Source organism: Ananas comosus, linkage group 13 (genome assembly GCF_001540865.1).
Source record: "Ananas comosus cultivar F153 linkage group 13, ASM154086v1, whole genome shotgun sequence".
Classification (NCBI taxonomy): domain Eukaryota; kingdom Viridiplantae; phylum Streptophyta; class Magnoliopsida; order Poales; family Bromeliaceae; genus Ananas; species Ananas comosus.
In genome coordinates, this window is record NC_033633.1 from 1965387 (window position 1) to 1992268 (window position 26882).

At 34.1% G+C, this 26882-nt stretch overlaps 2 protein-coding genes across 3 annotated transcripts; both read right to left on the reverse strand.

Moving 5' to 3' along the window:
• Positions 2821–11694, reverse strand: LOC109719259. 2 transcript variants are annotated; one of them, XM_020245832.1, is made up of 9 exons: positions 10971–11694; positions 8780–8965; positions 7815–7907; positions 7475–7657; positions 7266–7368; positions 7008–7193; positions 5473–6554; positions 4411–4835; positions 2821–3406 (listed from the first exon to the last, which is right to left on the reverse strand). In XM_020245832.1, exons 1-9 carry the CDS (start codon positions 11244–11246, stop codon positions 3349–3351), a joined length of 2592 nt encoding a protein of 863 aa, XP_020101421.1. In that variant the 5' UTR covers positions 11247–11694; the 3' UTR covers positions 2821–3348. The 2 variants fall into 2 exon arrangements, with proteins under 2 accessions (XP_020101421.1, XP_020101422.1); XM_020245833.1 differs by lacking the exon at positions 10971–11694 and adding an exon at positions 9706–10375.
• LOC109719804 (40S ribosomal protein S26-3) lies at positions 23369–26253 on the reverse strand. The gene is made up of 5 exons (XM_020246620.1): positions 26164–26253; positions 25956–26048; positions 25762–25846; positions 25527–25657; positions 23369–23768 (listed from the first exon to the last, which is right to left on the reverse strand). The coding sequence occupies exons 1-5, from the start codon at positions 26164–26166 to the stop codon at positions 23706–23708; spliced, it is 375 nt and encodes a 124-aa protein (XP_020102209.1). The 5' UTR covers positions 26167–26253; the 3' UTR covers positions 23369–23705.

Below are 26882 nucleotides of genomic sequence, written 5' to 3' on the forward strand. Positions count from 1 at the left end.
TATATATATATATATATATATATATATATATATAAAGTCCGGCTGCTATGCTATCGATAGCACCAAGCACTTGGTGCTATCAAGTTTTCTGTCGTTAGATTAATTCTTTTGATTATTTTTACCCGTTAGATTATACTATTCAACCAACCATCCACTCAACCCTAGAGGGCCCACATTATCCTAACGGTATATTTCTCAATTCAAGGACTAAAAAATCAATAGCACCAACACTTGGTGCTATTGATAGTATTCCAGCCCAGTTCGATATATAGAGTCCGGCTGCTATGCTACCGATAGCACCAAGCACTTAGTGCTATCAAGTTTTCTGCCACTAGATTAATTCCTTCGATTATTTTTACCCGTTAGATTATACTATTCAACCAACTACCCACTCAATCCTAAGCCATTTTCGATGATGGAGCTTTCGAATCGATGATTGGCTCCGTTAAACTTGATCTAGCATATTTGAAATATCTAGAAAATAAATTTTACGGTTTTCGATATTATTTACCTAGTGATCGAAAGAGTTCAAAATCAACGGCTGAAAATAAAAATCTCACAAAAAGTGGTAATATAGCACTAAAATTTTCGATCAGAGACATTGATCTTGCTGTAAATAGTATAAAGAAATTTCTATCAAAATTTCATCTGATTTGAATACTTCTACACCATTAAACTTGCAAACGGTATACATCAACCATTAAAAATTGTTGATTTTAAACCTTTTCGATCACTAGGTAAATAATATCGAAAAACCGTAAAATTTATTTTCTAGATACTTTAAATACGCTAGATCAAGTCTAACGGAGCAGATCGTCGATTCGAAAGCTCCATCATCGAAAACGGCTTAGGAGCACAGAGGCCTCCGTGCTCCTAATAGCACACAAGACCTATATATATATAGTCCGGCTACTATGCTATTAATAGCACGAAGCACTCGGTGCTACCAAGTTTTCCACCGTTAGATCTACCATTTTGATCATTTTTATCCGTTAGATCATACTATTCAACCAACCACCCACTCAGCCCTAGGAGGCCCACATCATCCTAACCGCACATCTCTTAATCCAATGGCCAAAAACTTGGTAGCACCAATGACTTGGTGCTATTAATAGTATATTAGCCTAGTTATATATATATATATATATATATATATATATATATATATATATATATATATATATATAAAACTAAGTCCAACATTTAGTTGTCTAATTGTTGTACAATTTTTTAAAGTTTTAGTTCAGAGAAGTTTATAACATCAATTTTTTATTATTTTTTCCCCTTTTCAATTTTTTTTTACAATTATTTTTTCAGGAAATAGAGTCAAATCCCTTATCTGTGTCTCTCATGCCTAGAGCCCCAAAACCTGTTTATTTATCAACTCTTTATACAAAGATTTAACTAAGAACATAAATTTAAATTTAGATTTTTCTTTTCTATTTTGCTAATTCAAGTATCACATCCTATAACATTTTAGTGCACAAAACTACAAATAGACCTCAAATTAATGACTTATAATTGCCGATTTGGCTTTTTTTTCATCAACAAGATAATTACCAAATATAAACTAAATGCTTGTGTTTAATTAATTCTTATGATGAGATCTTTTTTTTTTTTCTAATGGTATCTTGTACTTAATGAAACACATGACTAAGCTTGATACAAGGAACCAAGTAAAATAACAATGAATTGTACAACGTGGGATGTGAGATTCTCCCTTGTGCAACACAATGGCAATAACTAAGTACAAATCAAAATCATGTGTGAATCACATTTTACAATTAAATATCTTAATTAAGGACGGCGTTTATTGCAATTGTTTCAACATCAAAATAAGCTAAGAGGGGGGGTCCTGAAAAAAGAAAAATAAATTTATCGCCTGCCCACGTGAATTGTATGAATTGCTGGTGCCAACTACCGTAAAATCTCTAAATGACAGAAAGAGACGACCGATTCACTTAAAGTATGTAGAAACATCGTTAACGAGCCTCGATTACAATTTCGCTCAATCTAATCTCCGCTTGGTAGACAGATTATCAACCTATGTGTCAATATATCTGTATATTCTTACACTATATAACCAATTCACTTAAAACATATAGAAAGTGTTAACGAGCCATGAATATGATTTCACTCAATCTAACCTCCGCTAGATGGACAGGATACCGGTCTATGTACGATACATCTGTATATCCCTGCACCGTGCGTCCGCCGCTATCCGTTCCCGTATTTCAATTGCTATTGTGCATTTAAGTTGCAATCTTTTCTCAATCATACAAATTGGTACCAACGAGAAATGAAGATGCATCTTTACCTACACAATTTTGGCCCATAATAGCAAAAAGTATTAGGGCTTAATTGGACCCAATGTGCATTGCATTTATCCCGTTGATACCCCTAACTACGGCATAATAGGAGATGAGTCCATGGCATCCAAATATTATTTGATTTTTTGGAATTTTCAACGCATACAATGGTATAACAATACAATTCAGATTAAATAGTTTGGAGTTTAAAATTTAGACATTGTAATACTAACTATTCAGATTGAATAGTATGCATAAGCGGGCGCATTCTCTTGCATGTGTATGACTAAAAATGCGAAATTTTCAATTTCAGAAAAAGTCAGAAACTTCCACAGATTTGTTTGAATAAAACACAATTCGAAAGCTATAACAAAAGATACAAATTATCGGTTGCATTTTGACGAGTACATAGCTGGAATAGCTCAAGAAGTAAATTTACTCTAATTCTTGTTTTTCTTTCAATTCATAACTTTATTGCAAAGTTAGTAACCTAAGTTCAACATAACAAACAGAAACAAAGCTGAGCACATGAGTTACATTTAACCAAATATCTCACCTGATACTAACAACATCATCATCATCATCATCATCACAATACACCGCAGACCGATAAACGGTACTCCAATCAGGTAGCATAACTATTTCAACAAAATAAAAGCCACACTCAGGAGTATCTACACCGCCCGACGGGGGCGAAAATTGGGCTGCAGAGGGTTAAAAAAAACAGAGAGAAAAAAAAAAATAGAGAAAGGAAAAAAAAGGATTCAGCAATGCACCCGATTAGGTAAGAAGCAAAGGGTGAAGACTGATAGCAAAAAGGAAATTATTAGAATGTACACTATGGTAAATTTACTGCAACAATCTATCGACACACATTGCGACCGTTGCTCGAGCGAATATGGACCCAACTGGTCAGTATATTTCTTTGTTTTTTTTTTTTTTTTTTTTTTTTTTTTTTTTTTCTTTTCCTCCGTTTTTTTGGGTCTCACTTCTTCCTGTAATGGTTCCGCCTCCCATGTGTGAAATTTCTCCACTTCTCTCACCCCGATAAAGGAGGGAAGTCACCGTCGTCTTTGAGCTGATACGGCTGCGCTGACCTGCAAATTTCATATTATGAAACTTTGAGAAGACGACGGGCGCCATTAGATAAGAGCGACAAATTCTACGATTTAAATGGACAGCACTATACAGAGTTTTAAAATGTCAGTAAAGAAACAGGGAGAAAAGGATTGTGAACTAGTTTGTCATAGGGATAAAGGGAGAATAAGATTTTTCATCTAGTAGGGCAACTATGAAGGTTCTGAACTGGTGTCCCAAACTGTAGCATGGAAACAAATAAGTATTTAATCATCATTAGCAAATGCTTGTTTTCCCACCCATGCGATATAATATAACACCCATCATGTCGAAATGCCAGCCAATTTCATTAAGACCTGTTTTGTTCAGATGGAGCCTCTGCAAAAGTGCTGTTTGAATAGAGCGCTTTAGATAAACACTAACAGGTTTTTTGTCGCCTACTTTTGGGGCAAAAACACCTTCGCTGCTTCGCACACACAAAAGCTCCAGGCTTTTTATATGCCACATGCTTGGTTTCTCCTCTACGGCACAAAGAAGCAGCTTAAACAAGCTAGCCCAATGTTGTGCTTCGGCTATTGGTAAAAAAACCTTTTTAAACAAGTTCAAATTTGTCAAGCTTACGAGGAAAGAGCTATCATGGGCACCTTAGATGTTTCAGCTTGATGTTGACACTTCCAAAGTTTCTTCTTTGGTCACTACTGGTTCTAGAATCAGTAACAAAATACAGACCTTCCTGAGCTCTAACGTTTTTTTGAAATGTATACCTGACCTTCAAAAATTCTGATATTCCTACCTAACCTTGAAATTGTATTGATGCAAGTACTTTTTAACTTTCTTATAGGATATTCTGTTACTAGACAGAATATTTCGTAGATTTTCTGAAAATCAAAATAACTGTGATATTTGTTAAGAAAATTTAAAATATTTAATATTCAGGTATCCATATAAGAATTCGCTGTTAGTTCAGAGAAGGTCTGTGCACTCTTTACCTAAAATGTGAGAAATTTTCTTCTAACTTGTTTACCTTTCACGATTGGAGTTTATTCCAACTCTTTGCATAGGGCTCGCAGGGCCAGAGGCCTGAGTGTGAGGGTGTACAGAGTCTGGTCGATTGCCGTGTTCTGGCAAGGCAACTCCAACTTGAACAGGACCAAAGGACCCGAACTCAAGTTTGCTCTCTTGTGGATGCACAACACCATTTCCATGCAAGACACCCCTCGGGCTATGGCGAGAAGAGTGTGGTATCTCTTGAAAAGTAGGTCTTCCATGGCCATTTCTGGCTGGAACTTGAGCTTGTATTGGTGGAAGCTCGGGACCCGCTTCTTCCGAAGAGATGGTGTCTATATGCATGTCCGCTCGGCCATTGTACCGCGATTTTAGCTGATGATTTGAAGCCAACGAGTTCTTTCCTCTTCCAGGGGACAGTCTCTCCTTATATGACCGGGAATTCTACAAAAATAGAGGTCAGAGATTTGCTTGGGTTAGCCAACATACATATATAAGCAAAACAATTAACCTTATATACTGTAGCATTCCAAAAGAACCAACAAGTTGAATCTGCACATGCATCAGACTATCAAAACCAGAACTCACGAGGATCCTTAGCTTCAAAATTTGACAACTATGTCCTTGGAAGTCGACAGGCTATCCTAAACACTATTTTACGTCTAAAGAAGTAATGTCTGTTTGAGCATGTAGTAGAAACGTTACCACACTTATGCAGAATTATGATGCAGGAAAATAAAACAAAAGCTTACGAGTGACAAAATGTGCCCCTTGATTTCTCTCATCATTTCACAAAATAATTTCTCTTCTCCATTATGTGTTTGAATATCTGTTATATCCATTCACATAAAATAGCAACCTAATTGTTAAATTTTAAAGGTTAAAGATCTAAGTGCAATCACATGAAGTTCTAGGAAGGGCATTGCACTTAAGGCAAAATAAACCAACACAGGCAAGCTACAGTAGACTCCATGTTCAATCCAACTTGCGCTGCGGAAGATCTGCTTACAGATAATGCACAACAAGCACACAAAAATATTAGCTCACAAGAACACCATATAAAAGCTTGAGTATAACATACCGTGTTCGGAAAGTATGTGCCTGTTCCCCTTGGCTTAGGAAGATCTTCAGTGCCATAAGCACTGGATAGTATAGGGTGATTCACATAATAATAGCCAGGTGGATATGGCACCCCAGGAATCATTCCATTTGGTGCAGCAGGTGGATACATATTCCGCCGATGTAGCCCATTCCACGAGTGCTTGTTCTGGAATGGCACATGGGCCGGTCGATGATATGGAACAAAGACCGCCGGGCCCACCACATAATCTTGGCTCCTCTGAGCATACAAAAGATTTGTAAAATGGAGGTCATAATCTCCACTGAGATCCGACAAATTGTTGAACTTAGGGCTTTCACTTCCCTCTCCCTCTTTTCTCACTATCAAGTCTAAGGGGTATGATTCTTCTGATAAACAAGTATTCCGACTTGATGTTGTGGGCCCATCAAATGAGCCTATTGAAGAACTAAAACTTCTCGGCGATTCAATCTCATAGCTAAGCAGTTCATTCTTTGTACTATACTTCGGATTGAAAAAGAGATGGGGTGTGCAATAAGCCATTCCAGATGGTGACGGTATTCCAGATGGTGACATCACTGTTTCACCAGTTGAAGGCGAAGCCCTAGAAGTTTCATCACCAATTCTTGAATTAGAAGCTCCCTTGGTTGTGAAATCTCTGGCATCACCCGCCAAACAATTGCCTGAAACGACAATTCCTTCCACTATACCATTTGGTTCAAATTTTGTAGGTTCAATGGAGAGGTCCTTCCCCAAACTTGAGATGCTTAAGTTATTCAGCTGCTCATAAAGCACTTCATGGGAATCACTGGTTGGGGAAGTTAAAACCGATTTATCTCGAAAGCCCCTGTCGCCGTTGAAATCTGATGAATTAAAGCCTATCCAGCTGTGATTGATTGATGTAATGTTCGGACGAAACGGAAGGGCACCTTGTACATCTGGTCTTTCTCCACTTCCATGCCTCTCCAATGTGTTTTTAAAGAACGTATTGACTTCAATGTTGATTCTCTCAGCAGGTAATTCAAGTATGTTCGCAAGCTTTCGAGCACCAAATACAAATGCGCTACGTATACGGAAGAAGTTACCTGTATGTTATATTGTTGCCCATAAGAAAAAGAAAATTGGACTTGTACCAATATAAGTCAGGCTAAACATCAGGTAAATCTTATGTGTTTAATTGTTTTCGAAACAAATGTTGGCGATAACAACTGTGAGTTAATGCTTATGACTGCAAATAATATAAGGGCTCTCTTTATAACATATAGAACTTTTAATAAAAATGTGATTTTTTTGGCAAAACTCAATGGTTATGCATTTACAAGTCAAGTGTTAGGGCATATTTTTCAGTTAAAATCAGGTTAGGGTCCATCTCAGTCTGGGATTAATATTCAACCAACTTGACCTAACATTGAGATTAGAAATCCAAACACAACTTCCAGAAATTTTCAATTCAGGTACACGTCAGATCAATACCACTTTGCACTTGCAGCCATAAATGGCATGACACCCACAAAATTATAAACAAAGAAAAAACAAACCTTTGCTGACACTGCGACCCAGATTATTACTCTGTTTCAGTGGATCAACTATGTTAAGATGCTTCTGGGGAAATATCCGAGAATTAATCTCATATCCCTCAGAGGAGACAGAGTACTTCTTCACACAGTTCCTGAGAAACTCATCGGTGAGGAGTAAATCACTCTCCTGAGTTTCGGGCGGCTCAGCTGTAAACGCCAAAATAACAGTCACTAACTTTACCCACTCCATCCATATAAATTGTCTAGAAATTAACTTACCAACTAGTTCAGGTAGAGAAGAAAGGGCTACAGGACCATTCAAAGTGACACAATACTTCTCCCAGTCGAATTTGCTATAATAGTCCAAAAACCTATAAAGGACCTACATAAAGGAAACCGCTCTCATAAAACTTATGTATCTGAAATTCTCACAGCAATTTATTGAATAGTTTATGGTTTTTGATGCTTAGATCTATCAGAATACTCACCACCAAAGGGCCATCCAAAGATTTATGGAAGAGATGGAAGATATACAACACCAGAGTCTCTAATGCATATGTCGAAATTAAACCATGATGAGCACCAAGAATGCGGCTTTCATAATAACACCAAGCTTTTATCAACATTATGCTTCTCTTGAAAAGATGGTCCTTCCCAATTAGTTGATCAACCTAGAGAAGCAGATAGAATGTAAACTAATTAAAAGAGGAGTATAAAAAAATATTGCAAAGAAAAGTGCATTCTTTATCAAGGTATGTTTCAGGCTTTCAAGCATTTAGAGGAAGACAGACAAGCTCAAAAACTTAAAGAGATGTCTAGCCGCAATACCTCCTCAAGAAAGCAAAGTGTGCAGAGTCCACCAATCTGATTGAATGAGATATCGACAACAATATTTTGGACAAGACATTTAACAAGCTTGACCTGTTGTGAGAAATCGTATTAAAAGAAAGCACAACAACTCAAATATGATAAGCATCAACTTAAGAATGAATGAAGTAACAAATACATATAATAAAAAATCGCTGTAAATTAACCAATCAAACTCGGCAAACCAATCAAACTCGGCAATTGTTTTAACCAGACATGCTGTGATATATTGAAATTCCAAATGCAATGAGTAATGCAAGATGAATTTAATCGGTTAAATAAGGAAAACAGTAAATTTTGCAGAGAATACTATATCCGCTGCACAAGTATATAATTAATGGGAGTTCCTATTTATTGAATATGCACAATCTCATAATTCAACATGTCATTACTAACCACTATGGGTGTTTAGCGGCCTACTTTGAATGTTACTAATGTTTATGTGAAAGATCATCAACAGATAATACCAAAACATTTCAACGGTACTTCCCAATGAATAACTACGTCTTACGTTCTCCAACTATTTATCAAATAAGCATGTGGTCAATATAAAGAGCCAAAAATTTCAAGCCACAAAATGCTCGAAGATAAAAAATAGAATAAGATAAGATCAAACACGAAAAGAAGTATTAAATCTGTTGGACAAGCATCCACTTTCTTGAAGCCCTAAAATCTATTGCCATGAGACAAGTAGACCTCCAAAATTAAAATTGTCCTACTTCCTATTAAATATGTGAAAAATAATCCGCGTGCTCAACATTCATTTAGTGATTCAGTGAATGAAGGCTGGCTAATTATTTGTCCTGGGAGAAAAAGTTAACAATGATGCAACATAAGAAGACAAAATGGAAACAAACTTATTATCAGCAGCTTGACAACCTCTCAAATAACCAAAAATAAAGTGAAATCCAGTAGAACAGAAGAACCTCAGCATGAATGTATTGCACATCCTTCACTTCAAACTCGGCGTCTTTGTTCTGTTCTTCAAATTCGAGAACAGAACGTACACTGTTCGCCAAGCTATCTTCTGAATTTGGGACACCAACTGCAGTAAGGTCAATATCTCCATCAGGAAGATACGTCTTCAACGGTACTGATCCAAATGGAAAAACCTATTAAAAAAAATTGTGAAAAGTCAAAATTGTCAGTTTTATGGTCCAATAAAAGGATAGGAACATTAAGCACATACACATATAATAAATATAACCACAAATGATTATCCAATTCGAGTTGGGCACTTCATAATCAGATGTAAAGCCTTTGAGAAGATTTTAATTTACTCGTTTAAATCAATTTCAGGAGCATCATAGCTACTGTTCACAGACCAGTAGTCTTAAATGCATAGGTCGCATACAAGTAACAATTTTCAGATTTTTGATTTATTCAGTTAGAAAAACTTCAGGAGCATCCTACTGATGGGCTTTGAAGAGGAATCTGCCTTCTAATAGCATTTACATACAAAACCAAATATCTCTTTCTTTCGCCCTTTTGAATTATTTGTGAGAGCATAATGCAATGTAACTCTTTAGATTATGCAAGAGCTTACTGATCCTTTGACCAGATCAAAAGTTAATTGGATTGAACTAACAGGTAGCGAGAACAATTCAATGTCACAATCTAACAGCTACTGAACATAAAGAAATGACCGTTAGGCTTAAACACTCTAAGCATGATTATGGAGAAAATAAGAGAAGTGGAACTGGATCCTGTTTGAGTATATGAGCACCTTTGGTGATAAATGGTGCAAGAATCCAATCATTTCAACTTTGACTAAAACAAAAGATGTAAAGAATTCTCAGAAGAACAACAAGGAATACTGATTAAAGGAGGCATAAGAAATTCCTGCAGCTACCATATAATATTCATCTCTATTTGGTGATAAATAAACCATCTGTGGCTCTTTTTCTTTTTGTTTCTCAGATATTTCATGAAATAGACTAAAATCTCCAATGACCAATCGTCGACATGAATACCAAAGGATCCAGTACGTCCAACATTGATTCCTTCAGACATGTCGATTGGAGAAAAACATAGCGGTTAGGAAGGATATCTAGTATCAGACAACCAGCAGTTAAAGAAAACTAAGATAAATTTGTAAAAAAGGCATTATTTGAAGACACAGCTTAAACTGACTCAATTAAAAACAGAAAATACAGCGAAATAATTATTGCAGTTAAGCCAATTAATGTTTTTAAGACAACAGCAGAAGCAACACGTCTCATTCTCAGATTTACTGATCATTCAGTTGAACCTTTTCATCAATATACTGAAAGTAGCCTATCATGAAGGGAAGAAACAGAAAATGATTGAGCAAGCGCATTAATCATGGCAAGATCAAATTACAAAAACAGTTAGCGAAGAGATGCTTGTTTAACTTTCAATACGACAACAATATTGCAAAGAAAAAGGAAAAGCAGATACGAAAGATAATAGTCAAAAACCCTCTAATATAATGAACCAGCCCGTAGTATAGGTTACTCAAAATATAGAACATCAAAGAAGGAAAGGAAAGAAGCTTAAAAAAAAAAAAAGAGGAAAAGATGGATGAACAAAGAGATCATTATAATGAGTTCTTGAAAAAAAAAAAAACTAAAACAACTACTCTCTTTATGGGAAAGACTCATAGGATGAAAAGAACATGCAACATTTAATAGAGAAAATATCTTGTAAAACTCTTCCACTAAAAGTACTCAATAGGAGCAATAAATACCTTAACTCTTCCACTAAAAGTACTCAATAGGAGCAATAAATTCCTTATGAATCTCACAAGAAATCCATGAGATCCATGATGCGACAAGTCACCACACAATGCTAACGTAAAGAAATCAAGAGAAAGTACACATCACAAAAAGTGGGTTAGAGACCAAGGAATATACCATTCACAACACAATAACACCATGCATGAACATATTATATTCAAATTAAATTGCAAGCAAGGAGTGGAGCAAAGCACATGCTATAACACATCCATACATAATACAACAAGTTGAATCTAAAGTAGAGCGAAATAAAGAACAATACAATCACATTACAACACCTGAAACGATATAATGCACAATAAATTGTAGTACGAAAATAGAAGTAAATTTGAGAAAGAGCATGGACTCAGAGAATCACCTCACTCCCAATTTTCTCTCTGATCAGCTTCTGAACGTGCTCGACAACGGCTCTCCTCCGCTGCTCGGACACGACGGTGGGCTGTATATGCTGTATAACCTCTCTGGTGGCCTCCTCGGCTCGATTCCACACATCGGCGCCGACCGCGGCGGGGTCGGGGTTCGGCCGATGGCTCTGCTGCTGCTGCTGCGGCGGCGGCGGCGGCGGCGGATGCGGCGGATTCGAGTGCCCTAGTTCGCCATTAGCGTGCAACGGCCAGGCCTGGAGATCGCCCATGGCGAAGAATCGGGCCCGGGGGGGGAGGGAGAGCGCAAAGAAGGGATCTTTCCACAAACCCAAGGCTCAAATCCGCGAGGCATGCATCTGGGGACCGAGGAATCGACAAACTGGGAGCAAAATCTCATCTGGGCCGCAAATCCACGGCATGGGCGGCGCGGGATCGGTTAAAGATCGCTTGAAAACCGTAAAAAGGAGGGTTTTTTCGTGGAGTGGAAGGGAGAATTGGGGGTTGGCGGGGAGGATAAGAACGGAGGGATTGGGGGAAAAGGGGTTTTCTTTTATGGTGGGGAGTGAGGATTGGATCGATCGCTAGGGCTTCTACAAAAACCCTTCAAGGGTTTGCTTCTTTCGCTTCTTCGTCTCTGAGAATTTGGGGAGAGGAGAGAGAGAGAGAGAGAGAGAGATGTAGTGAGAAAAGGGGTAGAGAGAGAGAGAGATAGAGAGGAGAGAGAGAGAGGGGAAAAGGGTTAGTGTTTTGGGTAAGTGCGTTTTGTTGTTAAGACGGCGAAAATGAGACGTTTTTGTTTTTTTTGTTTTTTTTTTTTTTTGGGTAAACTTCTTCGAATACCACCCTATAGTTTTGTACTTTCTAACTTTACTCCTTTATAATTTAAAATATATCAATGTAGTACCCTATGATTTAATTTTTCTCTTTTCGTCGATACTTTCGTTAACTTTTTGTTAAATTATATATAAAAAACTTCATATGTTCCACCTATAGTTTATCGAATGTCCACTTTAGTACCCTTTAGTTTTAACTTTCTCACCGATTTAACGAAAAAAATTAGTGGAGTAGATAACAAAAAAAAATAAAATAAAATTATAGGGTACGAAAGTGATACACTTTAAATTATAGGGTATTAAAGCAAAAAATTACGAAATCATATTTAAAGTTTTTCTCTTTTCCGGGGGATAAATGTACAGAGCGCCCCTAAACTTTAGCTAAATTGTAAAGAGAGGTCTGAACTTTCAAATTTGTTCAAAGTTTATAAATTAGTTTAATAGACCCATCTTTTTAATAAAGTTATTAATTTTAAAGCCATTTTAGTTGTCCGTCTTGCATATCATCTATAAATCTTTAAAGCAGTAAAAATTTTTTTTTTTTCTATTTTATTATAATATATATAAATCTCCATGTATTGTTATCAGAATTGAAGGATAAATAAAATTCTTTATATTTGAAATATTTTCTGATTAGGTGCATGATAATCCACTACAATGGTTGTTTAATTTATAACTTCAATTGAAAATAAAAAAACTATCAAAATATTTGGCAAAAGTTATCAGAACTATCTGTTATAATTAAAAGTTCAGATGTTTGCTTATAAAAGAATTGTATATAAATCCCCAATTTCTATTTATCCAAAAATAAGTAATTTTCATTAAAAAATTAGAAAATTTGTAGGTTTATTAGTAAATTTATCAAATTCGATAATTTTAATTATATTTTAGTAAATAAAACTAGACTACTTAATAATTAATTATAACTAATCAAATTATTAAACTAGAAAAGGACAAAGAATCAATGGGCCACTTCAAAGTGCCATATATTTGAGGGGGTTCCGTATTTTTTTTACTTATTAAAATGACCTTTAACTCCCTGCTCTTGTTATTTTTGGGCAGGTGTTAAATGGACAAAAGTGGGGGCAATTGAAAATATATACCCCAAAAATGTTATATATTTAATTTTTAAAAATTTTAAAATTTTGTCTATATATTTTTAAACTAGTTAGAAGTAACTGTATTTTTATTTTATGACTCTTTTCATAATAAAAACTATATTTAAATCAAATTAGTACAATTTAGCCGATACACTAAATTATTATTTTTGTAATTGGTCAGAAAGAAAGGGTTTAAATAAAAAGTACGAGCACAAAAGTCGCAATATTGGTATAGTACAAGGTTTATCATGCATTTTTAGTCATTTTGTAGTAATAATAGAAATTAAATTGATTAATAATTGTGTTTAAATATAGAAGTTTTTAGATACACTTATAACTCTTACTATATGAAAAAAAAATTAATTAAAAGGATAAAGATTTAATCAAAATCTTTGGTACAATTTTGGTAAGCAGCTAAGTTTATGGTGCTTTTCTGATTTTGAACGGTGGTGGTGGTGGTGTTATTGTGATAGGTGATTTTAGGACCGTTGGATAGATGATGAGTAGAAGCTTCGGTACAACTATTGTACCGAAACATATATCATCAATCAATCAATATTTATAAGCAAGATCTTGTGAAGCATTAAAGTGAATCAAATTATTTATAACTCAAAATATATAGTAATTAATAGTTAAAAAAATTCCCACTTTCAAAATTTTACAATTTCAAGCGTAGTGATCACGCGATCGTCTTTTACCGGTTCTCTTTAACTAATTCATAATTATCATTTTATTCATAAGTTGTACTCCTTTTTTTTTTTCTGAATCGAATCAATGGTTAAGTTAAAATTCTCTCTAGTTACCGTGTTAGTAAATAATTATAGATCATGTTTGAATAAATCAATGTTTAGTTTGGCGACAAGGGAAAAAAAAAAAAGTGCAAAGAGTGAAGGGTCTATTTCTAAAGAAAAAACAAAGTTGAAGGGGGTTTTTCAAAATGGCTGATAGTTGAGGGGTCTCAACATATTTGTACCTATTCTTTTTTTTATTTTTTTTTTAGTTTAGCATATTATTTCTTTTTTATTTTTTATTTTTTTTATTTTGTTTAATTTTGTCTCACTCTTATTTCTTCCTTATATATCCTTTCCCTTTCAAAGTGGTCCATAGATTCCCTCCTACTCCATGAGCCCTTTTTTTCCAAAAAAAAAAAAAAAAAAAAAAAAAANAAAAAAAAAAACACAAGTAAGGTATGAATTTTAAGGTAAATATTTTTTTTATAGGGTTTGTTTCTACTCAAAGGAGTTCAACTCCTTTTCTTTTTATTTTCATTGCACCTAATCGGGGCATTTTATTGATTAAAGTAAAATTACTCATCAGTTGTTAGAGATATTTTCATCCACTAATAAAACTACTTGTTAGAAAAAAAAGAAAAAGAAAAAATGTACTATCTCAATAATATGGAGACCATGTACATTTTAAAATATAAACAGGATTCAAACCGGAGAATTAGTTGTTCAATGAAAAGGATATTAATTAATCAACTATTTTAAGCAACGGTACAATAGTAAAAGAAGTAGGTTTTAGACTTTTTTTAGCTGACGCATAGTGTTTATATCTACAGTTAAAAACTATCATGTTTAGATATCTGTACTGCATAAATACGCAAATTTGCATAAAGATTTCTGCAAGATTAGTGTTCGAACATGTGCCGCTGAAAATCAGAGGTATACATGTCATAATTGTTATCTTTTTTTGTTGTTGTTCGCCGAGGATGGCAGTGTGCGGCGACTTTGTTCATATTTTTTAAAAATGAGCTTAGTTGAAGATACAAAGAAACTAGACTTCAAACATATGACCTCAGATACAAACAATCAATTTCATTGCTATTTGCGCTAACGCTGATTGATATCTTATACAAATGGTTGGATAGGAGCACATGTGATAAGGTTTTAAAGGACACATAAATAATTGAACACCATTTTTGCAAAAATATTTGCACACTGTATATATATGAGGATGCACATAGAAATTTTTACATGGTAAAACTAGGGGTGTTGACCAGGACATTGCATGACCTAACCCTAATCCTCTTTTTCCTTGATTATCTTATTATGTACTTATTGCTAAGCTTCTTCAAACTTTTCAACATCTTTTAACGTAACTAAACCTCTACTAGGACTAATTCAAGATTATCTTTTCATTCTCCAATCACAAGTTAAAGAAAAGATAAAAGGAAGTGGTATTAGAAGTGGTATTAAATCATGCTAAATGAGTTAGTTAAATTAAGTATTACTTGTTGGACAAACAAGCCCCATATATAAACCCAGTCATATAGCTTGAACAAGGACTTTTCATAAATAAGCTAATTAAAATATTTAAGTTATATTCTTCACTATGCTAAGTTAGCCTAGCCTAAAAACCTAAATTAGTTTAATGCTACATTTTTTATAGCTCTACCAAATCCTAAGTTACTTGACGTTTATTATCTTATCTGAAGCTTCTATACAACATGTTTGAATAGATCTGTTTAAAAAAGCGGGAACAATGTTTATTTTGTCTTTTTGTCGCATCAGACAATTCTAGATTTTTAAGTATATTCTTTACTTTAAGAATACTTGTTAAATCGTAAGTTACTACTTAAGATCTGTTTAGCTTGTCTAGAGTTTTCGTATGATATGTTTAAATAGAGTTGTTTGAAGAAATAAAGATAAAGTTTAATTTTTACATTTTACGGTATTCGCGCATTTCAGATAAACATACGTAACTTTTACTTTACTTCTCAGGTATATATAAAATATTTCTAGAATTGGGGAAAAGAGGCACTTAATTAATTAATTATGCTGTGATTATGCTTATAATTAGACCAGATAATGAAGCAATTAATTTGGTACTGTTATGTGTCACCATCAATGATAGAAACACCTATTAAATAATGTTGATTATTACGAGAAAGGAACATTTCATAATTTTCATTAATGATCTGCATATTATTAAGCTCTTGTGATCTCCAAGGAATTGACAAAATCTTTCAATTAAACTCTCTTGTGCTCTTTAGAGATATATCTATTTGTCTCTAACATTTTCATCACAATCATTTAGGGCCTGTTTGTTTCGAGGGAAGTGGGGTGGAAGTGGGACGGGAAAAATAATTTTCGGTAAAAACTCACCACTTCCGCCGTTTGGTTCACGGTAATTTTATTACGCACGAAAGTCCAGTTCATCTAAAATAATGAACTTGACTTCGCCCTCCCATGGAGCGAAATTAATTACGGTGAAGTGAAAAAAAGACAAGAATGGATTAATGTATTAGGGTTACCTCTTCTAAAATATGATCAAATTTGATTAAATAAACTTTAATATATTTTTTGTTTAATTTGTATATTTAGAAAATGATGAAAAATGAATTTGTTAAATGTTAATAATTTTTTAACTTTAGAATTTTATTTGTTGCATTATTATAATTTATATGCAAACAAATAATATAATTTTTTAAAAATTTATTTTATAATTATACATATATATAATTATATACATATATAATTATATTAATTTTTATTTATTATAATTTATTATTCACTATAAGTTACAAATAGACAATGATATCACTTTGAAGGTAAATATACCGAGGGTGGAGAGCTACACTTTTTACGTCATCTACTTTCTACCAAACAAACAACAGAACTCGCAGAACTGCACTTCCACAGTTAAAAACAAATAGCAAAAGTGAACTAATTTTCACTCCAACTCCACTTCAACTCAAAGTCCACTTCTACCCAAAGTCTACTTACGTTGAAACAAACATACCCTTAGTTTTTTTGGTCTCTCTCTCTCTCCTTTTCTTCCGTCGGAACCACAGACTTTATGAATATTTTTCGAATTAGGATTTGGCAGATTCCGATAGAAATATTTTCCACAGGGCCGCCAAGATTTGGAAGAAAACAAAGTCGACCTGAGAGTGATTGTTTTTGTCTATAACATTTTTTATTTTTTATTCTGTTTTATGAGATTTTAAAGTTTATGAACTTAGATTCATTTGTTAGCGGATATTTATGTTTGGGTATTGATTAATGTATCTTTTTTTTTTCTTTTTTTTTTCTTTTTCTTAGGTTGGGAGACTGTCATTTATATTTTTTGTTTTTCTAGTTCTAAAAATACTTATATTATTCTTGTGCATGGAAATGTGCTTATATTACTACCCAATTTTGTATAATAATGTTGTAATTAAACTCTAATTTTTAATATATTCTACTGATTTTGAACATAAAACAATGAGATTTTTATTATTATTTTTTTTATTTCGAGGATTGGGGCTTAACCTCCTATGCACCTTTTCTGAGTTTCGTGACTTAGAACTCAAACTGTGGACCTTTTTCTATCAATATTACATGACTAGAATATTAATATTATTGACATTTACACGGTTTGTATTTAGGATTTGTCAGGTAAGCCTAAGAAGATTTTTAAAATTAAGCATAAAATTAGACTCTTTCAAATAGGAATGTAAATGGATTCAGATTAACTAAGATTTTATCCCGATCTGTCCCGAATTGAATTGTAATTGAAGGCAGAAAAAAAAAAAAAAAAAAAAAAAAAAAAAAAAACTCACCTCTAATCCGCCTCAATCTGCTCCAGAAATAAAGCAATTAGAAGAAAACTGCTTGGTTTTCTTGACCCATCTCAATTCATCAAAAACACACTCCCGTCTCGACCAATTCCAAATAAATCTATAAATAAACATAAAATAAAATAAAATAGTTTTTAAAAAATAATTTGTCGCGATCTGCAAAAAAATGAAGTGGAAAGGTGAGGGCCATGCCCCCTTACATCCACACACAGAGGTGGTGTTAAATATATATAATGGTTTTTTGGCCTATATATGTGCTGTAAATTGCGTGCAACGCATGTAACAATTAACAGTGACATATTTTATATTCGGACAAAATTGTACTAAGATATATTATATTAGGTAGAGCGTGTCTTTTATCCATTTACCAAAAATAATGCTCAAATTCATGCAAAAAGCAACTAATTCTGTGTCTTTTCATTTTAGTCTAAGTTGAAAAAGCAAATAATTTTGTGTCTTTCCATTTTAATCTGTGTCTTGCCGTTGCCTACCTCTCCTCTATGCCCATCTCGATTTTCTCCCTACTGTCGCCGAAATGGAGAGGCGACGAGGGTGCAGGAGGAGAAGAGGAGCAGGTGGAGAAAAAAATAAAGACGAACTATGGCTGATCGAAGCGCAAAAAATGGAAAGAGAAAAGACGGCGGATGAACAAGATGAGGGAGAAAACGAAAATGGTAAGGAACAAATTGATCATTTTGTCATCACAATTAACACCGTACCCTTCTGTAAGCATTTTTTTATTTTATAAAAATGCAAAGTGTAAATTTTTATATGACATGAAAGAAAAATAAAAAAGTGGATATTCATAGAAAAATTTTATGTAATTTAGCTTTTAAAAAAAAAAGCCATTGTAGGGGTTAAGAAAATGTGTAAAACTAGTAGTAAAATTAGTCTCTTTCTACATACAAGGGTTGCATTAAATAGGATGGTTTTTTGGATGTGCTCTATAGTGTGCAACACATGTAACAATAGACATTTTATATTCGGACAAATTGTACTAAGATATAGAGACATAGCATTAGCTTGAACATGTCTCTTATCCATTCACTGAAAAATATAACATTTAAAAGTGCATTCACAAATATATCCATGCAAAACAGGTATACACTAAAATTTTTTTTTCTACATGTTTATTTTATTATAATATCTAAATTTTACAATCCACCAATTAAGAAAACTTAGTAAATAAATATGAACCTTTGAATGATTATGATATAAGATTTACACTCTATACAGGTGTAAAGATAATATTGCTCGAAGAGAAAATTATGTGTCTGTTCAGTTTGGATTACTTTAATGATTTTTATTAAATAATTATTGTGGTCGAATTATAGCCGATCGTCGACCAAAAGTTTGGAAATTCGATCTCCTATATACGCCTATATTAAAAAGGGCGATTTAATTCTCAGCTGCTTGAAAATTTTAAAAAAACTGTAATTTGCCTTTGAGAATTCTTGGGAGTAGAGTTTATATATTTGTTAGAAAAAAAATTATTATATCCTTGTAAGATATTTATGTACTAGAAGAATCATCCTATCCTAAGTATTTGCAATAGAAATTTATAATCAGCATTTGTGTATGTTTTTTCTGGTTCTAATTCCAATTAATCTATTAAATATCTTGTAGTTATTGGTGTGCATGAGTGGTGCAACTTTTTCCAGCTTTACTAAAATTCTATTCAGCATCTAACATATTAGATTGATTTATTTCGGATACATCACATTCAAATCATGCAAAATTTTGATCCATTTGGACTAAAGTACATTATATTTTGACCTTTCGAGTCGATTAAGTCAATTATCTGTTACATCACATGCAAATGATGGCAAAGTTTGATCCATTTGGATAAAATTACATCATATTATGTCCTCTCAATTAGGCTCATTTGAAATTGTAAGGCCAATTTGTATAAAAATTCCGCTAGTTTTGCGCTTTTGCAAAAGTGGACCACCTTTTTTTTAATTTTATAGATTCGAGCCAAATTTTTAATAAACTGACCAAATATTCTTATATCTTTTTCTCTCACTTTTTTTTTTCTCGCGTTCTTTTTTTTTTATCGCCGAAGAAGGCGATGGAGGCGAAGGCGGAAACGGCCCCCATCGTCTCTGCACCTCATGCCTTCACTTCCACCCTCGCCTGCGCCCCCCTCGGCCTACTCGCCTCCGACCCCGTTGAAGTCGCGCTGCGACCCTCTTTTTTTTTTTTTTTTTTTTTTCTCTCCGACCCTCCTCTACCACCTTCGCGGTCCTCCGCGACGATAACGAGAACGGTAACGCGTCCTCTTCCTCCGCCTCCACTCTCTACCTGCACTGCAGCGGATTTTCTATCCGCCAAACAAACCCGCCATCCCCACTGCTGCTACTGGCTAGGAAGAGAAAGTGCTTCTCGGGGCCGAGAAGCTCGCCGGCGAGAGAAGGGGCACGCGGCCCACCCACCTACCCTAGAGGGCAGCGGCAAGCGTAACCTCGACGGTGTCGGAGGCGAGCGAGAAACGCACGGGAAAATCTCTGGATTAGCTATTTTGTTTGTTTAAAATAAAAAAAAATAATTAAAAGGCCAAAAACTAGATAATAATAAAAAAAACAATAGAAAATGAAGAAAATGATAAATTTGCACTGTTAAGATTAAATTGCACTGTTTTAAAAGAATGTTATACTATTATGAATGTAAGTTGAACTCTTTTAAATATAAACTGCAACATTTAAAATGAAAGTTATACTCTTTAAACGAAAGTTGCACTATTTGAGAGATATTTATATTATTTCTCCTCTTGTTGCAATCTTTAAGATGAGATATTTACACTATTTCTTTTCTTGTTGCACTATTTCTCTCTTCATGTGTTGATGTGTAAACTTCATCCTTTAATAAGAGAAATAGTGCAACAAGAGGAGAAATAGTGTAACAAGAAAAAAAATAGTGTAAATATCTCCTCTTAAAGAGTGCACCAAGAGGAGAAACAATATAAATATCTATCAAAGATTGCAATTTTTATTTAAAGAGTGTAACTTTCATCTTAAAGGACAGTTTATATTTAAAAGAGTGCAACTTACATCCATAATAGTGCAACGTTTTTGTAAAACAATGTCAGTGCAATTTAATCTTAACAGTGCAAATTCTTCTTCTTCTTCTCTGGTTTTCTTTATTATTCTCTAGTGTTTTACCTTTTAGTTATTTTTTTTTTTATTTTAAACAAACAAAAGTGTTAATCCAGAGATGCTCCTGTGCATTTCTCGCCCTTCTTGCCTCCGACACCGTCGAGGCCCCGCTCGTTGCCGCCCTCTGGGGTAGACGGGGTGCCGCGTGCCCCGTCCCTCACCGGCGAGCTTCTTGACGCTGAGAAGTGCTTTCTCTTTATCGTCGACAGTGGTGGTGGGAACGCGAATTCCCAGAAGTGGGTTTGGTTGGTGCAAAATCCGCTGCAGTATTGGTGGAGGGCGAAGGCGGAGGAAGAGGATGCGTTACCGTCCTCGTTATCGTTGTAGAGGGCCGTGGAGGCGGTGGAGAAGGGTCGGAGAGAAAAAAAAAGAGGGTTGCAGCGCGGCCTCGGCGGGGTCGGAGGCGAGTAGGGCAAGGGGGGCGCAGGCGAGAGTGAGGGTGAGGGCGTGAGGTGCAGAGATGATAAGGGTTGTTTCCGCCTTCGCCTCCGTCGCCTTCTTCAGCGAGAAAAAAAATGAACACTAGAAAAAAAAAAAATAAGAGAGAAAAATGTATAAGGGTATTTTGGTCAGTTTACAAAAAATTCGGTCCAAATCCGCAAAATCGAAAAATGTGACCCACTTTTGCAAAAGCGCAAAACTAGTGAATTTTTTATGCAAATTGGCCAAATTGTAATTATCCCCTTTTTTGTTTGTTTTGATAAACATTTTCACACAATCCAATATCAGGATTAAAAAAATTACATTAGTTATTTTTTTAGGTTTTTTTCTATCTATTCTTCTTTCATAGTTGGCTTTGACAATCTCCAAAACAAAATCAATTTACAATGTGTGAAAAATGTGGACTTACAAAAGAATTTAACTTATGATGCACCAAAAAATAACACGCGTTTACAATAAAAAATAACTTTACTCTCCTCCACTTTATATGAAATAAATAAATCAAAGAGCTAAGCCAGCGAGACCGGATTCTCAACTATATTAAAATTTTACTATTAAATATAAATATTAAAAGTATTATTTTTTATTATTTTTAGATTTTTGGACTGTGTTTGGTAATTGAGAAAAATTTAAAAGAATTAGTATATTTATTTTTGAGATAATCTATTATTCTAGGATATAGAGAAATAAAAAAAAATTGTGTTTAGTTTGATATTTTTTATTCTGTAGTGTGAAAAAATTTTGTATGATTATTTTATTAAGAAATAATGAAGAATAGTGGAAAACGTTGATTAATTTTATTTATTTATTTATTTGGCCAAGATGGCTTTTGTCCACATTTCTCGGATATAGAATATTTAATATATGTACAATAACACGAGTTCGAGTTAAAATACTATTAATAGTATTTTAGACTCTTCTACTATCGATTTTTTAACAGTTAGATCTACACTTTAATCAATTTCACATTTTAGATCATACTTTCAACCAACCACCCACTAAGACTTAGTTTGGTATTGAGGTGGATCTAACGTTATTAGATAAAATGGAGTTGAGAAAAAATATATATGGATATGTTTCTGCGTTCTCCGATGGGACCGCAGAAAATATATCATAACCGACTAACCGCAATATGCGGAACGTAATATCACATACGGAACAAATATAGTATGCAATCTCCCTGCAATTCCAAACGAAACCTAAATCCTAGAGAAACCACCACTAAACTTTAAAAAGGTTTACTATCATCATTACTCTATAATTTTTCATTCAAAGGTTAAAAATTTTATAGTAAAAAAAATTAAATACTATTAATAATATTCAAGTCCAATTCCAATACATATAAGAATTATATATTTTGTGAAATATACAATAATTAAATTATTATATAAAATAATATTATAGTCATATTATTTCATTAAATACTTTCAATAATATGAACTAGGCTGGATACTATTAATAACACTAGTGACTTGGTGTTATTAAGTTTTTTACACTTGGATTAAAAGATACGCGGTTATGAAGATGTGGGTCCCCTAGGGTTGAGTGGGTGGTTAATTGAATAGTATAATTGGAGGGATAAAAATGATAAAAAAAATAAATCTAACGGCAGAAAACTTGATGATATCAAATACTTCGTACTATCGATAGTATCCCAACTAGACTGCAATAATATTATATAACATATTTCAATAATAATATATAAAAATAATATAAAAATAATATAAATAAATAATTAAAGACTATATTTTAAAACATTATTTAATATATTTATTACAGTATATAACATTTTATTTTATATTATATGATATATGATAGAATAAGATATAATATAAATTTATTAAAATAATAAAGATAATATAATATAATAGTACCACTGCTAGTTATTGCAGTACTACTCATCATCATGACAATAATAAAATATTTAAATATTATATTACTATTATTGTTATAAAATATTTTAACATATCTAAAATTAATATATATAGCCTGTGAATAACTCTATTACTTCCAGAATGTGAAATAATTGTTCCCAAATTATTCTAAGCAAGGTTATTATAAAATTATCTAAAGTAATCAGGTTTGACCGGAATAATTATTCTTACCATTTTTTTATATTGTTTGGCGAAATAACAGAAATAATTTTTGTTGCCTCAATTTATTTCGAAACCAAACAGGGCCTTGGAGAAGTGCAATTATTCTACACAATTTAACATGATATTCAAGCCACAAGTCCAGAGTTCGAGTCCCACTATCAAAAAATCCAGAACATCTAGAACCCAAGGGCGAATGAAAGTGTTGGATATAAATATTAAAAACACCGTTTTCTACCAAATTAAGTTAGCGAGTGTTTCACCCAATATAACATTTACCACTTCCATAACAACATCAAAACAATAACCCCTGAACTGTTGAAAAGCTTCATATATCATAAAAAGACATTCGAAACTATGCAAGTTTTGTAAGACACTAGTGCTCAAAACAGAGATGGTAAAACAAAAGAAGATACACAACAAGGGTAGAACTAGCATCACGATATCCGAAACAAAACCGACTCCTATGGAAATAGTTCAAAGACTCTTCATTATTAGGGCTGACTAGCGAGATTGCTCGATTGAGAAATAAAAGAGACACATCACGGGCGCACCGCAGGAGCTCCAGCTGGGCGCGGGCCTTGCCCAGGTCGCGCCGTGTCATCCTGGAAAACAAACACCAACACAAATCTCCTTTCAATAGCCTGCTTTCATGTACTAGAATTAAATGATTAGCCTTGAGCCGAGGAATAAACGGGGTTTGAGGATAATACTCCATAACAATGTGCAGGTCATTACACAAATGTAACAGAAAAGCCAGTACTACATAGAAAAGTGGAGAAAAGCAAACTCAACTTCTATTTTCATTTTAAGAAAGTTCTTCACTAATAGGAAGATTTTCCTTCTCTTTTGGAAAATCACTTATTGATATTGCTCGTTAGACAAGTATACTAGTGACAAAGTGAAGGAGATCGTTGCATATCAGGGGCCAGGCTCATCCCATCCAAGAGGCAAGTGTTGGGCCAATGGGAAACACGCCCAAACCATATACAACAAATAATTACAGATTCTCCAACCAAAGAGCCCAAAAACAGAAGAAATAAAATACAATTCAGACTTACAGCTGAATTCAGTTTGCTTTTGGAACCACATTTTCAGTGTTCCACTAACACATATGGAAATTGCTAGCTTTTAGATACAGCTGCCCATTTTAGTTAGCATGTCAACAGACGAGTAGTAGAATAAAAAACTACATACCGTAACTGTTGAAGGAAAAAGAATCAACGACTCAAAAGTAACAAAGATACAAGCAGAAAAAAAAAACGTAGAGAAGATAATAAAAATTGGCCTTTCACTCGTTTATGCATACTAAGTTTGCCTTTAGTCAACCGAAGCAACAAAGGCAAATGAGTACAAGCAAGGATTGAACAATAACACCGAAGCATTGTTCATTAGCTTCACAGCCCCACATTGCACCTAGATGTTAATTTACGCTTTTGTTGACACATCCATTGTAAAAGTATTCGCAATGAATGCAACACCTTGCAAAAGCGAGGAATAACAATCATTTTAACACTAAAACAAGAGATTACAGATGCAAGGAACTAGTACACGAAAACCAACTTAAGGCTATTGGCTACATTAGATAATCTGTAGTAGGATGTTGTCTTTACACCATTCATCATCATTTGAAAGAGCCAAAAACATAATAAGTAAATTTCAAAAAAGTCTTCACTGACATATATTTATTTTAAGTGTGCTTAGGAGCCCATTATAGACATTTCGCGACCTCTATTTTAATTGAAAAAAGAGAACTCAAAATTATTATAATTCAACTACCCACGCGATATCTAAAATTTTGCGGTTCTTCCAATTACTTGACTGCTGCCAACTCATGAAGTCCTACTATCACCTCCTCCACCCAACAATTGTTTCTTGCAACATTAATGACCTTAAGCTTTTTTATGAAGATACTGATGTATGTACTTTTTTTACAAAAATACGAAATTGCTGAGGGTACTGAACAGTGCTTATGTTTGAAACTCCAGACAAGAACCACTCATCATATACAGGAATTTATAGTGTTGAAGGCATTAAAGTAGCCATTCAACTAAAACTAGGTCCTAATCAACTTAGAATTAGCACCAATTTGTGCTCGACTGTATGCATACAAAGCTAAGCTTGATGGCAAATTTACTCTAGAGATTAACATTAAGTCGAGATTAGATAGAAGCGGCTTCAGATCAAGTTCAAATTTTTCGTTAATCACCACTAGCATCATGTCCCGAAGTGATCTAATCAGGCAAAACAATCATAATCATAATAATAAGTCCTAAGGAAAAACACAAAAGAACACGAAATACGTATGCAATGATAAATATACAACAATTCAAGCAACCATAACACAAGTATAAAGAGAGTACCCGGCGTCTGAAGCGCTGCGGAGGCTCGCGAATCCTCCTCGCCTCCCGGGACCGGACTCTCACAACGTGAGAGTGGATAGCGCAAGATACACAATACTGCATCTTAGCATACAGCTTCGGAAGAGTGTAACCTGCAAAATAAAAAACCGATTTTTCCCTCAAAAAATCAGAAAAACATACTCCAAAATACATTTTTTTTAAAAAAAAAAAACACAAATATAGAAAAAGATCATACCATCATAGACGCACGCCTCCTGCACATCTCTTACTGCGGCTTGCTCAACGATGTTCCTCACGAGAAACCTCTTGATGGCCTTATCCTTTTTTTTTAACCACCAAATAAGGTCGAATTCGATCAAATATTCATAGATCCATTAGGGATTGTTTACTTAGTGTTGGAAAATTTAGGGTTTTCGGAGAATCGCTTACCTTAGGGCAGCACTTGCCGCAGTTGGAGCAGCGGATGAACCTGACGTGGCCGCGGCCGTGCTTGTTACGGCCGCCATTCCTGCGCTTGAAGGTCTGCGGAGAGAAGGAGAAGAAGAAGCGTTAGAGCCATGGAAAACTGGAAGAGGAAGGGGGAGAGGAGGAGATGGAAGAGATCTAGGGTTAGGGTTAGGGTTAGGGTTTTCCGTACCATGGCGGCGAGTGGATAGCGGTAGCGCTAAAGGTCGCTGCTTTGATTCTAGGGTTTTAGTATTAGAAAGAGACGCGAAGCGAGGAGTATATATCGTCCGAGATTAGATTGGGTCCCTAGAGTGGACGGTGTAAACTTATTGCATGAACCCGGTGCATAATGATCCGTGCACCTGGTCGACGCCGGGTCCAGGTGAAGTGAATTCTAAAAAAAAAGAAGGTTAGATTACTTATTTCCATTTTAAAAAAAACCCAAAAAAGCCATGTTCCCTTTAGATTTAAATTTTAGACATTTAGCTTAGTTTCTTGAAATTTCAGTTTGTATATCACGGTATATACATAATTTTTTTTATACAGTATAACAAATTTATAATCATTAAATTAGAAAATGATAAAACTTTTCAACACAATAGAATGACCGATGGTACAATATAATTATTTTATTATTTTATTTAATATTGCAGATAAAATATATTATTTATGGCCAAAAACGTTATGAGTAAAAAAAATTATTTGATTTGAGAGATTAATTTTATTTGTTGTAAAAAAATTGGAAAAACTTTTTTTTTAAAGAAAGGAAATTGGAAAAACTTTAAATATTATTTATGTGGTTTTGCACTTTATTACTTTAGTGTTCTATTGTTTAAAATGTATCACTTTCATACTCTGTGGTTTTTTTTTTTTTCGTTATCCCCTCCATCAATTTTTTTGTTAAATTAG